Source organism: Halictus rubicundus, chromosome 10 (genome assembly GCF_050948215.1).
Source record: "Halictus rubicundus isolate RS-2024b chromosome 10, iyHalRubi1_principal, whole genome shotgun sequence".
In the NCBI taxonomy this organism is placed as follows: domain Eukaryota; kingdom Metazoa; phylum Arthropoda; class Insecta; order Hymenoptera; family Halictidae; genus Halictus; species Halictus rubicundus.
Window position 1 is genome coordinate 9,607,120 of NC_135158.1, and position 15,888 is coordinate 9,623,007.

General features: G+C 43.9%; 1 protein-coding gene across 1 annotated transcript in view; it reads right to left on the reverse strand.

Annotated features, from left to right (window-relative positions):
* LOC143357896 (uncharacterized) overlaps positions 1-15,660 on the reverse strand; it is a 45,744-nt gene extending 30,084 nt beyond the window's left edge. Inside the window, exon 1 of the mRNA XM_076794572.1 lies at positions 14,133-15,660. Coding sequence (XP_076650687.1) covers positions 14,133-15,021 — 889 coding nt within the window. The 5' untranslated portion in view covers positions 15,022-15,660. The remainder of the gene's footprint in view (positions 1-14,132) is intronic.
* Positions 15,661-15,888: the final 228 nt, after the last annotated feature.

Below are 15,888 nucleotides of genomic sequence, written 5' to 3' on the forward strand. Positions count from 1 at the left end.
AAAATAATATTTTAACGTGGATGCAATATTGTTCTAGGCTCTTTCGTGCAACTATCTCTGAGTGTACGAGGGCTAATACATTGTAACAAAAATTGTTTTTCAAGCCCGATGAACAAATCGGGTCCTCTGCATATGGCCAACGTGGCATTCGTGGTGTTAACCCTTAGCACTTGAATGGCGACTGTAAGGCGCCACTAAAAATTGCTGTATCATTATTCAAAATATTTTTTACATTATTAAATTTGTTTGTATTTAATAAATTACTAAACATTTCGGTATAGTACGAGTAAGTTGCACCATATTCGTATGTATAACATGAAAAATATATATATATAGAAGGGCAATATTCTACGTCGGAAGAAATGTTTCGTTTAAAATAGCTTCGAGTGCAAAGGGTTAATGTAGCTGAACTTGTTCCTCGACAGAATATCGAACAGGGTTGAAAGGAGGAGGGGGGTGAGGATAAGCCAAGTGAGTTACTCAGTCGACTAAACAATTAAGAAGCGCCAATTACGGAATTAAGTATGCAAATCAGCCGCCGTATATTAGCGGGCCGGCTCGTAATTATGCAAATCCGCGACAACAATCGGCCGAGCGCTGACCAAATACACGACAAGACAGTGAAAAAAAAGCCGGAGGCCTGTCGGTTGAGTTATTGCCAACGCGTTAACTCACCGAACAACCCATTGAAACACTTAGGACGTGTTACATGAGCCGAAACTGCGGGAGACAATATGGCGAAGGTTCTGCTTTATTAGACCATAACTGGGTTGCAATCTCTCGAGGAAATCTGAATTTTTGCATAGCAATTCAGACGACCGGGATCGAACAGAAGTTTTTATTTCGGAAACGAATGTCCTGTTACGACTCGAATAAAATAAATGTTGTTCCCGAAGATACATCCAATCTCAATGTGTGCGAAGTTTCAGAAAATTTAATCGCCGCCAGAGACAGATTTGAAATTCTTCTTCGCTCACAAAATGTATTTATGTATGTTCTCCGTTTTACCATATTGATCCGATATCGATCTGTAGACATACAAATTTGAGCCTATTCACAAATAAAGATTTTACCTTGTTCCCAGCAGAGGAGAATGAACAATAAATTAAAATCGCACCTTGTGTCCAACAAGCGAGAAATTAGCAATCCTAGTCGCATGTTGAATAAAATTTTAACTCTCGCGATTTGCATTTGCCCTAAAAGGAAATTCTGACTTCGTACACTACAATGATTTATTCAATTATGAAACTGATAGCACAGCAAGAAAATGTCCGCTACGCGGTCATTCCCATAAATTTCTCAATTAAAAAGAAACCCCAGCGATCTTTAGAGTTCCCCGTGGAAGGGAGATCTAGGGAAAAAAAATTACCATTTAAACGAAGTTACAATACTTAGAGGTCAGCTCATTTTTCAGAACGTAACGGAAGATTAATTGCCATCAAGATCGCGGCGAGTTGCACTTGAATTATTTCAGCCTATATCGAACAGCTAGCTGCTCGCCGAAGTTTAGAACATAAAATTTGAAGCGATAACGCGAATCTGTAACATTTCAGCATTGCACACGAAAGATTCGAGATACTCTCGGCTTATTACGTGGTCGTTTCCTCGAAAAATACATCAGCGAATCCACCGGCGGTTTTCGATTGCAACTTTTGCGGATGATTAACGAGCGAGCGATCGATTAACGTGTTCTCTATTTATTTATTATTAAACACAAATTTAAGAAAGGATTTAATCCTCCCCATGCATTCAGAACATTTTTCGACAATGTCTATCGTCATGGAGGAATTATAACTTCTACAATCTTAAGTATTTTGACTTGAAAAAATTCTATCGTACAGTCCAAATAGTGGAAATTGTGTGTGCAAAATATCGATACAGAACAGTTGTCCGATCTCGTTCCAAAAATTTCTAAACGAGGCCCACCGAATGACGCTCTAAGCCAGTTCTGTGCCCCTCTTCAAGAATCTATAACTCCTAGAATTGTAAATATTTTTACTTGAAAAAATTCTATCGTACAGTTCCAATAATGTAAAATATGTGTACAAAATGTCGATACAAAACATTCGTTCGATCTCGTTCCAAAAATTTCTAAACGAGGCCTACCGAATGACGCTCTGAGCCAGTTCTGTGCCCCTCTTCAAGAATCTATAACTCCTAGAATTGTAAATATTTTTACTTGAAAAAATTCTATCGTACAGTTCCAATAATGTAAAATATGTGTACAAAATGTCGATACAAAACATTCGTTCGATCTCGTTCCAAAAATTTCTAAACGAGGCCTACCGAATGACGCTCTAAGCCAGTTCTGTGCCCCTCTTCAAGAAACTATAACTCCTAGAATTGTAAATATTTTTACTTGAAAAAATTCTATCGTACATTTCTAATAGTGTAAAATATGTGTGCAAAACTTCTTTACAAAATAGTCGCCCGATTTCTTAACAAAAATGTCCAAACATGGCCTACGTATTTTAGACCAGAAGACGCGCATTAATATTTAGACGGAGAAACCGTGAAGAAATGCGCGGTTCTCAGTGCTGGCTGACGGTTCGAATGTCCTAGGCCCATTGAAGCACGCCCAGCTCTTCGAGGAGTCCATCCACGTCGCAGAAAACGCATTTTCTCGCAGTTCATTGAGACCTTTGTGCCTGGTAATGCTCGTCGAAACAAGGGAAGACCGTTGCGGAATTACCATTTGAATCGATCGGGTCCGCCGCGACGATTAATCACACACGCGGCCAACCAAGTCCGATTAATTCTAAGCCGTACCAATAAACAATCCGGCATTCTCTGACGAAACCAGTAGTCGTGTTTTAATGGAAATCGAATTCTACGGCGTCGCTAATAATAATTTTCACTGGCGTCGTAAACCATTCACCGCGCGGCGAAAGATCGGCCTGATATTTTCGATTTAACAGCCGAGTGCGCTAACATGAGCAGAACGCGTACACAGTTCACAGTGCGAATTATTCACACGCTTATGATTCTCTATTAATACCGTGCGATTAATTAGTATACGTGAAAAAACGTAACTGGAGTTGTTTATCGGCGTTTACACTGATCCCGGTGCCGTGTCCGACGACAATTATGGTAATCGACGCGTTAAATGCCTACGTCAACGTGCAATTATATCGAGATCGGTATAAACATTTCTTTGCGTAGGTGTGAAAGTAAATACATGAGATTCAAGTAGTTTGTTTTAGGTTTATGTGGTCGGATGTGGCGATTGTTTTTGTTTGAACATTGTTTTTGTCTTTGTGGATCGTTTTCTCGATCGACTATCGAGACCGGACGTTCATCCTCGAACCGTTGTAATGATCGATTACTATTTAATTGCCTGGATGGACGTGAACGGCGCCGGATATCGGGCGACGATTTTTCAATGGCGTGCGCGGAATTGAAAATGTTCGCGATTTACATACGCGCCGCCGGTAATCGGTTCTAATTGCCGCGCGGAGGAACGCAACGAGTAATTAGCGTGACAACAGCTGGCGAATGCCTGTTAATGAACGATTCTCTTATCCTTCCCTATTTCCTCGTTTTAATAAAGTGATGTGTCAGGCTTGACGCGTGTTGTTCATCTCTGACAAAGCTTTTCATCGATTATCCTCTTCGATAGCATTAGCAACAGACTTTTACACACGTTAAACATAATATACAACGTGATAAAAATTTCTAATAAATAATTGAAATGGTGAAGTAATTCCTAAATGTATTTTTATTTCAAAGAATATATCTCGTTTGATTTGATTTGTGAATGTTCCTGAATGATTATGAGAGCTAATGAAATCTGTCGTTGCGTTTGACGGTGTTTTCCAATTACGACGTTGAAACACGAGCAATTTTCATCGACAACTTTCTATCTGAATTTCGCTCGAACCCCCATGGAGTTTCAATTTACCTTATTAACCGAGAAACATTCATGAAAGTCAATAAAATCAGAGTTATGATAACGTTTCTAATAATTTTTGAGTTACCTAGACAGTTATAAATTCTCCCGACGGGATATGAGTTCGTATGTTATTAAGAATTTATTAGTTAAGACTGCAAACTGCATAAATATATACGCTGTATCATAATTAAACGGAGTTTTTTAGTTTGCATGTTACGTATGACTGTGATTATTTATAGACTAGTTGACATGTCATCTAGATTCTGCAGAAGCTATACTTAAATTCACTCCGTTAAAGATGTTATCAAACTCCAAGGAAAAACAATGCGACAACTTTTACATTAATATATTGTTTGTTGGCTTCGAGTATAGTCTTTCCAGTCCACTTATAATACATCATTTCATTTATATGACCTTACTCTGAACTATTATAGTTTGGAAATATTGAGGAAAAAGAAATATTTGCAATATTATTATTCGTGAAATAATAAACATTAGATTTGACGAAACAGTTTCCAAACATATTTTATGCGTAGGTGAAAATGAGTATTCGCTTCCTTTCGATCCTATTTCCGAATGTTTTTCTAGCCGGTTTCAATTAAGTTCCGTATTAATTCCGTTTTAATTAAGATTAGCGGCGATTGCATAAAATTTAATCAAACTCGCGGTGGTAAAAGTTGGCGATATTTGAACGAGTTATTGTTCTCCTTTGTCTCGCTGGGAAATATTTTAATAACTCATTTCTGAGGGCGTTTCGATCTTATCGGCTGCAACGACCAGTAATATTTATCGGCGCAGCTATAATTTCAGTGCGATGCGTGATAGGGGATGCTGGTAGGCAATACCAGATGTCTTACACATTTTACCTGTGCGCGATTCGATTTACTCGTGGCACGGTCTCTCGAATGTATAATTAGATGTCTACAACAGATACAAACGACGGTGTATACGCTCGTGACAAAAGTGTAACATAAATTTTGTTAACGTGATAAACTACCGATAATATTATTCCAGAAAGGGAACGCTGCATCCACCGCTCAGATACCACTAAACTTATTTTACCCGGCTGAAAATTGATTAATAGTTTTGTCACTCTGAATCATTGCCATACATCAGAAAGAACCTCTAACGAAATTATTAGCTTGCGTTACTCGGAGTTAACTGTTGGCACATGATTAAAATTGCTGTTGCTGATAAAAATACCAGCCATGAATCATAGACTTCGAAGAAACTCTTAACTAACTAATAACTTCTTTAAATCAACAGGAAAATTGCAATAAAAATTCCTGAAACAATGTCGACTTGTTTGCCAACCGATTTCTTAAAAAGAACAATTAAGAGATGCATTTACGAGTTTCTAACCGACTCGTCTAATAATCTTTACAGTAACCAACAGAAAAATTGAAAGAAAAATTCTCAAAAAAAATATCGATTTGTCCATAACCGATTTCATTTAAAAAAAAAAAAACAACGACGAAGAGACACAAAAGAGATGAAGAGATTCAGGAGTTCCCAACGATTTTCGAATAAAACGTCGAACAAAAAGAAACGGGATCATCGGAGTGTACGATTGAACCATGACAAGATCGACCGATCCGCGATCGAGTGTGACGATCTCAATGGAGACGTCAATCGCGTTCACAATGGATCTAGTGAAAAAAAAATGGCGCGTCATTGTAAGCGAACGAGATCACCGACGGGGAACATATTCGATTGGCGAATCGAAAGACGAAAAAAAGTGTGAAGAACACGAGGACCCGTGAAATCGACGATGTTCCTCGAAAAAAAAAAATAATAATGCCGGGGCTACCGAACGCCATTGACGATGGTGGACACCCTACGGCGATAGACGTCACGGGGGTAAACGACGCTTTAATAATGCTGATTAACTTCGCCATTGTGCTCGACTGTGTGTGTGAGTGTTTTTTTTTTTTCGACGACAATGATGGTACGAGCGATTTTCATCGGAGACTTTTTATCTCAATTTCTATTGAACCCCTGTGGACTTTTTAATTGTCTTGTTGAACGAGGAATGTTAAGTACCATCTTCTGGTAATTGTAAACACAGAAATCATTTTCCTGTAATTGTAAACTACCAGCAACCATTTTCTGAGCTTGTTGTTCCCCATTAAAGCTGCCCAACAATCAAACTCGAAAGGATCAGCGCCATTAGCTTTAACAAAGTCGTTCGAAGAAAGTGCCATTTTCTGCAATTCCAAGTCAAACGACCATTCCCCGAGATAGTTATGCCAGCAAAAAGACAAGTTTATGTTCCAATATCGAACCCGATTCATAAAATCGGTGCCACAATACTTCTGTAGTTTCGCAAGAGCAGACCGCGCAAAATGGCCACCTTAAATCACGGCTGCCAACTTCTAAGCCATTACCTCATTATCCGTGACATTTTAACCCGTCAGTAAATTTTAGTATGTTCATAGGTAAGGGTAACAAGTGTTCGGTATATAATTTTGATTATTAGCCACGCCATTATCCGTTTAAAAAAAGACTGCCATTGTGCTTCGCCGTGCGCGCGCGCTAACAATGGAGCAGTAAGAACTCCTTTTCATTTCGAGCGTGTCAATGGACGCATCCGCGGGCCGCCGGTTGCAACAATGTGCGAGTCTCGGGAGCGACTGTTTCTCGGAAACTGTCAGTCACCGTCAAACCTGCTGTAAAATTACCATTTTCAAGCCTACCGGGTCCTCCGTTCACGCCTCGCGAAGCCGGCCGTGCCGTTCCGGCGTCTCGCACGTTTCACTTAACAAAAGAGTAATTACTCGGAATGGCTAATGGTAATTGCTCGTGACTTAACTACAATGGTAATTCCCTTTCGTAATATCAATTCCCCGTAAACAGTGTCGACGCTGCGCCGAAGAGAACCGGCTCCGGGGCCCGCTATCACGTTCAGTCCGTTTGCGCAACCACGGGTATTAGAAGTAATTAGTATTGCAACTGTTCGTTCGGTGTTCGCGGATGTCGTTAAAAAATCACTCGATGCCAAGCCACACGAGCACGAGGCGTGAGAGAGAGAGAGAGAGAGAGAGAGAGAGAGAGAGAGAGAGAGACCCGGGACGAATTCGTCACGAATCGTTACGTCAGGTTATCTACATTGTAGCGTTATCGTCGCCGAACGTATAATTCTCAATTAAATTAAGCTAAATCGGGCCGTTCCGTTTTTCCTCGTACAATAAATTACACCTCCATTATGCAACGCTCGCGGAATTGGCCCGTTCAACTCAACTTTAATTATCGAACCGTTCATTTCTATTTGATCGTTTCAAAATGGTACAAATAACGCAAATAGCTTTGTGTACACGATTGAAATTGGTTGGAATGGCACTTTCACGGCACCCTAATCCGTACGTTAATACTTGGGTATACAAGTATCTAGGAATATCTATTATTAATTGTGTTTAAAATAGTTTTCGCTTGTGATAAAAATTGGTACTTTCTTGGGTAACTATAAATTAATTTATGTCGAAGGCATAAAAACATATACTGAAACTATGAATTCCAACGTTTAGGGTTAAACATTCTACACAATTTTGGGAGTTGCCGTAAGGGTTAAAAAATAATTGAGTAAAAAATGGCCACTAATTGAAGCTTTCTAAATATCCGAGGCAGCTTATCGCTGCTTCGAGCGTCCGAAATTGCCATTAATTAACCACAATGTCACAGAATGGCAGCTGGGCGAGACGAAGCCGCAGCCATCTAATGGAACTCGAGAATTTCAAGATTGGTTCGGCGAGGCAACGATGTAACGAGGCAGAATGGAAGGGCGGAAGATCGGTTTCCACGGCGGTGATTATCGGTACCGACTAATTGCTAGATAAGCGGTTGCCTTTTCTACATGGCTGGCGATCACCTGATCTCCGCCGGTTCTCCCTGATTTTATATCGTTTTACCGGAGCCGCTCTCGGGACGCGTGAAATCTCGCGCGATCTCTTTTCCCCGGATAGCCTGGCGCGAAGTTATGCGATCGCTCTACTCGCGGAACATTCAATTACCCGGGGAAAGAAGGGGACAACTACCAAGTGGACGTTCCATCGCGAACATAACCGCGGGCGAAGTAAGTTGGCCAAGCCGACCGGCCGTGGATCGGACGCCTTTTGCCTTCTGTTCGAATTCCTGTCTATTAGGCTGTTACACATGAAATATACCCATTTTCTAGCCGATCCCGCAGATACGCACATACACACGAGTGTATTACTTTGTTACCTGTTTCACAGGCTTGCTCGAGACTCCGATTCAATTTTTTTTTCTTTGTTTCTCGTTTTTCGACAGCCTAATTTATACCTCGAGGACGAAATCGCTCGAATATTTCACTCCGATGGCATCGAGCGTATTTACATGGAGCGAAGCGAGCAAGTCGCTGGAATGTATACGCGCGCATTAACATTTAAACGGCTAGGGCATTGTTCGCGGAAAGTTTCCGATGAAACCGGTGATTTTCTATAGATGAAAAATTCCTGTCCTTGTCGATCGACACTCTCGATGGTAATGTTGAGGTTGTGTCGCGAGTTCTTTCGTATAAAACTGCGCGGAAGTTAGAAACGTATCATTACTTCTTTGACAAATTGTTCAGAATTGTTTTTACCACGGCACTGCAACCTGTGGAATCTAAATTGTGTCTAATATTTTGTAATATTCAACAGTTACTCTTGGGGAAGATGATTGTTAAAGATACGAAGTCAAAATGAGCAATCTCACGGTTAGACTGCAGATCTGTAGGCAAAATAAAAATTGCGAAGCACGGGAAGCAAATAAAAACACCTTATGTCCTTCAATAATTTTAGAAATTCTCTCAATACCGATAATAGAAAAATAGAACTTTCTCTCGGCTTAAAAATAATATCGAGCTCAACGTACGCAGTTAACAAATTCTGTTTGAACTCTCAATCGCAAGCCTAACTCGATATTGTAAGTCAAGAATTTGAAACATCAAAACTATTTGTAGCACAATAAATTTGCCAAAGAGCGTACAGTCAGCGTCCCAACAATTTCCACCCTGTCTCAGAAACTAAAGAATCCATGGTCCACCGAGTTCGCCAATTCCAACGTCACTCCGCCACAGGAATTTAAATTAGATATAAACAAACAGCTGGCAAACACTCAGAAATCCGCAAAAACAAAATTCTCAAGAGCCCTGCACGCGATCATCACGCGATGACCGCTTCGTGCGGCGTCCAAAACATCTCCGAGCATTCGAAACGTCTCCAGGCGTCCGAACCGGCCGATCTCCGTCAAAATCGCGTTTCTCGTATTACATAACCGATAATTTGAAGATTTATTTAGCTGGCCGTATGATTATCCGAGAGTGGTCCTCTTATTACGGTCGGCTGTCGCCCGATGGCGTGCGAACTGCTTTGGCCATTTTTGCCATTTTCATTTATTTTTCGCTTCAACGAACACACGCCGGTGTCTTATTCGCCGTCTACGTTCGTGACTGCGGAGATTAATCGCTCAATCGAAAAACGGTTGATCCGTGGAACCGATGGAACCGGAAAATGGTACCTGGAGAGATCGTTCGATGGTCCTCGAGAGCTTCCGGTACCAGGCTGCATATACGTGTAAGAGCGACGCCCGTTTTCAAGCGGGAGACGGTCTTCGAGGGACTCCGATACCTAATCGGGTGGCAATCAGGCATTATTGAGGCTCGTTTGCGGTTAGTTACGAGGTCAGAGCAGCAACCGGTAGCGGGAAACGAGGGAAAAGGCGAACCGTCTCCGGCTCCGGGAGACAATTACCATAAATTTACCCGAGATCGCGTATACGGCGCGAGCAGCCGCCACCCGGTAGAGAAATGCGTCCAGAAACTCGTTCCCCGAGAGAAAAAATCGTCGCCATGTTTGCTCGTTGCGACCACTACGGTCTCTCGCTGATTGTTCGCCTTATTTTTTTTTTTTGTCCACGAGCATTCTTTTTTCGCCTCGCTCTTCTTGCCGCGATACAAACGCGAAATTAATGCGGACCCCGGGTACTTATGGAAATATCGATCCACGACCGGCAATTTATGGGAACCAGAGACATTTTCTTGCCTCGCTGAAAGGTACGCTCTAGGTATCGTGGATATTTAGACCGCGGTGCACGTGGCAAATTTTAATTGAGTGTGCAAAGTGTTTCGATTAGGCGCGATATTAAGGCGAACTGAAGGTGTTTATGAAAACTTGGGAACTGCATTCTAAAAAAATGTATATATCTCGTACAAAGTAGGTTTGTTGTCCTTCCAATGATCGAAGCTTCTCAAATTTCAATTGGATATGCTTTAAAACTGGTTCGTTATTTTAAAATTCAAAATCCAGGTTTCCATGATTTCCTACGGTTCATATAAATTTGTTTCATGCTTCAATTAATAACTTAATTCTTAATTGTTGTTGCATGATTTCCCCTTTGATGCACCACTCAAAATGACTGTAATAAAAGTGAAAATGTAAATTGCTAGAATTCTTTCGATTCTGAAAAATGATGGAAACCTAGGAGCAGAAATCGGCGAGTTCGAGCATCGTTGCACTTTTGTCGCGGGAAAAAGAAACCATCGCGATAATTCATATTCGACGAGCAAAAGTCCGCGAGTTACGGCCGATAAATAAACGAGAATCGTCTGCAACAAAATTCCATCGCTAATGCCTAGACCATTACAAGTTACGATTGATGATTTATGATCGAGCCGTGATCGCAGATAAAACTAACTGGCAGCCACGGATGAACGAGGCGACAAGCCGTAAAATTCGAAGTACCGCGGTCTCGAGATCATGCGAGCGCGCGCGCGCGCGCAACCTTACACTGTATCTTCTTCATCCCCCTTAGACCCCCTCCCCTCTCTATAACAAAAAACCGAAATCTATTTCGCGAAATATTGTCGATTTCGAGCGAATGAATGATAATCCGCGTGTCGTAGTTAATTAAACCTGATTTATGCCGATGGCTGATGCCGTGAAATGGGAGCTCCGAAACACACGACTGAGACCTCAACGTCCGCCATTATTCAAGACTTTTGTTCTGTGGTATCATTATCGTTTGTAATGATTCTTATTGGTTGGTTCGGACCGTATTAATTTGTGAAAATGACAACAATTTATTCTTGTTCGCCTCCGAGGATTTTATTATCCTTCCTCGTTAGTAACCAGCTGGTTAGAGTGGTATTCGCCGATTATTAACTTCTTTTTTGCGGTATTCATTTTTTGTTAATCACCCTGCCGGATACTGATTTGCGAAATTGAGGATAATTTATTCTTGTTCGTTTCTAGACACCTCGCTGTTTTTCGTCGTTAAGATTGAATTTGCGAGTTGAGTAGTTGTTTTCAATAAAATCTGTGATTTATCGTTCATTTGCTTCGCTGTTGGAAGACTTCGAGAGTCCCAAGTGATTATATTTTTTAACAAATGTAATCCTGTACGTCTGACAATCTTTGTCTTTTTTCGTCCCTGTTAAAATGCGACTTGTGCAAATAGTTCGTCTGGTGTGGCAAGTCCAATTTGTAAAATATTTATAAATATTCATAATATTCAAATCATTTCGAAATAATTCGTATAACACGTATCAGCGACACTAATCATTTCACGAACTAATTGTGAAAACGATGAATTAAACACACTGCGTAAACCAACAAATCACAGCACGATATAAGCCACTGTCAAACATTAACAAGAATAAACTGTACCGAGTGCTTTGAAATTTAATTTCGAACCAGCGAATGCGTCGAATCAGCCCTTTCCTCGTCATCTTGTTAGCCTCGCTTCTGCGCCACGCATCGTTACGTCACAGTCACGAAATTTCTGGCGCTAATAAACATCCGACGAACAACGAACAGTTTCATCATACTCGAATATCGCATTTCACAAGATTTCCTAGTTCGATTACCGAATTTTCCAAAATTCTCTCCGCGTTCGGGGCGCCATTGAACGACGACTCAATGGAACGTTATCAGAATTACGATGTCCCCTATCGCGGGATAATTCATAATCGGATGTTATCGGTGCCCGAATGAATCAATTACGTGTCTTCGGTTCGGCGTGGCTCGTGACCGATAACGAGGGACGCCGATCGGACAACAACGTTACAAAACCAGCGCGCACTCGGCCCGATTACGAAATCTTTGCGTAACGTCTTTACTACGACCCGTAGTTATTTACCAACTTTTACGCGTAATTAGCGTGAACAGCAAGTGAGAGCATTCTCTCCCCCCCCCCCCCTCTCTCTCTCTCTCTCTGTCTCTCTTTCCGTCTGTTCTCGGTTGTGCTCGCGCGATTCTGCGCTGTTTACATCGACGAGCAAGCAAGTTTCGAGGATCGTTCTGCGCGGCGGGAAACCGGTCGCGCGTGGTTTCAGCCCCGGGGGGAAAAAAAAAGAAAAGGATCGGCGCGCGAGTTTATTAACTCGCCTGAAAATGACGAGTTAACTCGCCCCGGACCCTGCTCTCTCGCATGGAGTGGTCTAGCCGGGTTGGATCTTTCGATCGTGATCGCCGGGCCCACTTTTTTTCCCGCCGCGGTCTCGTTAAAACCGAGCAATTAACCGGACCCAATCGAATTCGAGGAGCTCGCCGCCGCTATGGGAAAAATCCGAGGCTAATGCCTCTTTGTGAGAAGAAATCCCGCGAGAGAAAGTCGCGATTCGGCGACCATGGTTTTTCCACGATCGGAATCGGAGAGGGTGATTAGGGACATTGACGGTGCCGGTTCGACGGGAAAATTGATCGCCGATCGATAAGCGATTTTCTGCGACTGCTGCGCGAGATTATCTGTCAGACACTGTGGCGGCACGGCTGTTATTGGAGCTGATTTCTTGAAAGATTCATCTTCAGGTCTGTAACAACCTTTTTCGATTGGTCTGTGATATTTGAATCGCGATTCAGCGCTAATTAATATTATCGGATCGTAAGTAGCTAGAGCGAACAAGATATACAAACTAGACACACTTCGATGAATTTAGAAGTTTACTCATAAGAATATTACTATACTTAGTTTCGCTCGACACGGTCAATCATATTGAAGGAGAATTGACTGTATGTAACCCTTTGTAGTCCGAAGTGTTTTCTCTCTTTTATTTCAGAACTTGCAAATGATATAATTCAATTATATTCGTAAATTTACTAACCTATTTAGGACAGCTAACTGTAGTATTGTCACGTAGCATTTAGCTGCATATTATGACGCAGATCAATAAAGCAAGTAACTGTGCATGCAAAAGTTAATGTCGAATCTATGTTCACACAGGACCAGAAAGGGTTAGTAAAACTAAAAGACAACACCGACAGAAGTGTCCCCACCAACCACCAAACGGCTCAATCATCTTCGCTCGAAATAAAGTTATTGTTTCCTATATGAATAACGAATAAGCTTCCTATATGAATAAGCTCGTGAGTCAGGGACCAGTTAATCAATCAAACCTGTCCATTTGTTTTCGTAAATCAACACACTCCACTCCGAACGCCCCGAGATCTAAATTCGTTACACGCGCTCGAAACAGGCTAATACATCATCAAAACCTTTTAACAAGATCTCATACCCCACTCAGCACTCCAACATCGACGCATCCTACTTGTAACCCTAAAAAATCAACAGATGCTTCCTCCACTAACTCTCAATCCAGTACCAGAGCTTCACACCTCTATTTTTTGAAGCACTCGATAATCAATATCCCCGCTAACAATGCCACCGTCGCTAGCTTCGTTGCTGTACCGCCCAACAACTTGAAGAAACCTACTTCGCTGACCAGATAAGATCAAGAAGAGGACCCTGAACATCCCAATTCCCCGTGGAATAGGTTCAGTCTCCGGACAGCAGGGGTCCTTGGCAAGACAAAAAAAGAAACAGGTAGGAACCCTTTTTCTTGGACTACGAATTTGCTGTGTAATTATAGTATCCGGTGGTTCCAAAAGTTCCTCTCGCAATTTCAACCTTCAATATTGTTAGACAGCACGAGCATGTATAAAACGACATGATCATCTGTTCGCCAATGTTTCATTATCTGGTAAATTTCGCTGCCATTGATTTTCTCGAAAAGCTACTCTCTGAATCTGTTTAGAACCGAATATTTCTCTGCTCAACTAGATCGCGTTGTTTTCGCTTTGTTTTCTTGAAGCTTCCGAGTTCCCGTGGAACGTCGCTGATCGACAACTCGAGGAAGCCTATTTCCCCGATCAGATAAGATCTCGAAAAACCTGAACATCCGAATTCCTAGTGGACTAGGTCGAGTCCCCAGACAGCAGGGTTCCTCGGCAAGAAAAACAGTACGTACCTCCTGGAAACCGATGCGGGAAGATCCGTCCGTGCCTGGAGATTAGCCACGGGTAGAGCGGGTAACTGTCTCTGGGCGGTTGATGAGGATGCGGCGGCGGATGGGGTCCGCCGGGCGCACCTCCATGGGGGTATGGTCCATGAGGTGGTCCATGAGGCGAAGCACCATGGTGTGCTTGAAGCGCGACCGCGAGGTTCGCAGCTTGGAAGTGTTGGGCCGCGGCTAGGTTGGCTGCCAGGGCCAGTTGTTGGGTATGATACTCGCTCTGGCCGGTTTGCGGGCCCGTTGGACCATGCCCGGGTAAACCATAAAGAGATTTGAGCTGTTCCGCGGCTACGGCAGCCGCGGTTGCCGCGCCTGGCGGAGGCGCGAGATAGTTTGGACTAGGTCTGACAACCCCTGGAGGTGGCTGAGGGTGTGCACCAACCGGGGAGTCTCCGTGCGATATCCTGTGAGGCGGACTAGGGCTGTTGTTGGGCGTGGATCCTCCGCTATGGCTGTGGACCGTCGTTCTGCTAAAGTCCAGGTGCGTGGCAGCGGTCAGGTGATGGTGATGGCCATGGTGGTTCCCGTGATGGTGGTGCAGACTATGCGAGGGCGTTCTCCGGGAGTTGGGGTACGATTCTATCGAGGAACTCCGGGAGACAGGCCTGTCGGACCCCTCGGAGTGAGCGCCAGGTGATCTAGCGGTGACCCGACGACTCCGCGGTGAAGAGGAACCTTCCACGTCCATCGGGCTGCCATCCCTCTCGATCTCGACCCGCTCCAGCCGGTCCAATCGGTCCTCCCGACCACCCTGGCCACCGCCGCCCACGATTGAGTCGATGCTGAAGCCGATCTTCGGCTTCGAGGGCACCGGTACGATCGGCGTCGGCGCGAGCGGCATCATCGTACGATTATCGTACGCTTGACGGATAGACACACTTCGGCGGGACGGCGGGACTACAGGCGGGCTACGCGGAGTCAGGTCCGCCGCATCCCTGCTACCACCCACGTCAGGTGTCGCTCGTAGGGCTAGAAACACTTTCGATTCCCACTTGGTTCTCGTCGAAACACTAACTCTCCCTTTGCACCAGGCTCGTTCGCCCGATCAATGGAGATCTAATCGACGACGACGACGACGACAAGTACCATGTCCGGGAACAACACTTGGATCGTTAGACACTCAGTTCCCAGCACCAGCGAGCACACATCGTGAACAGCCGTGTAGAATGTCACCCCGCGAGGATCACCCAAGTCCACGATGACCCCGAACCATCGAGCAAAGAGAGTTCACCACTCCGAATCCACGGCACTCCGGTACACACTCACTGGGAACCAGCTCTCCATCGGGAGCCGATCTTCGGGACGGCTTGAAAAAATCGTGTTCGACGCGCGACGACTAGTACGGTGGTATAAGTAATACACCCGGGTCCGTGTCGCCTAACTTGGACCAAAACTGGCAGAGTGTGCAGAGCCGCCGCGTACAGTTCGAGACTCCAGCATGCCACAGAGCTCCGCGGCTCTGACGGATGTTTCTGGCACGAGAGCTTGCTAGTGTTTGAGCAAATTACAGGCTAAACGAGGCGCTCTTGGCCGGTGGTGGGGGCTGCGAGTCACCCGCCATCCCCACCGTGACGTCCGGCGAGCAAGCTGGTGGGGGTAGGATCGAGCGACGGTGGGCGGGGTCCGGCACCGCGGACGACGAGACTGGGCGGGTACTCGCCTCCACCCGATTGGTCCGTCGCTTTAAGTGTCCGCACTCGGCTCCGCTCGG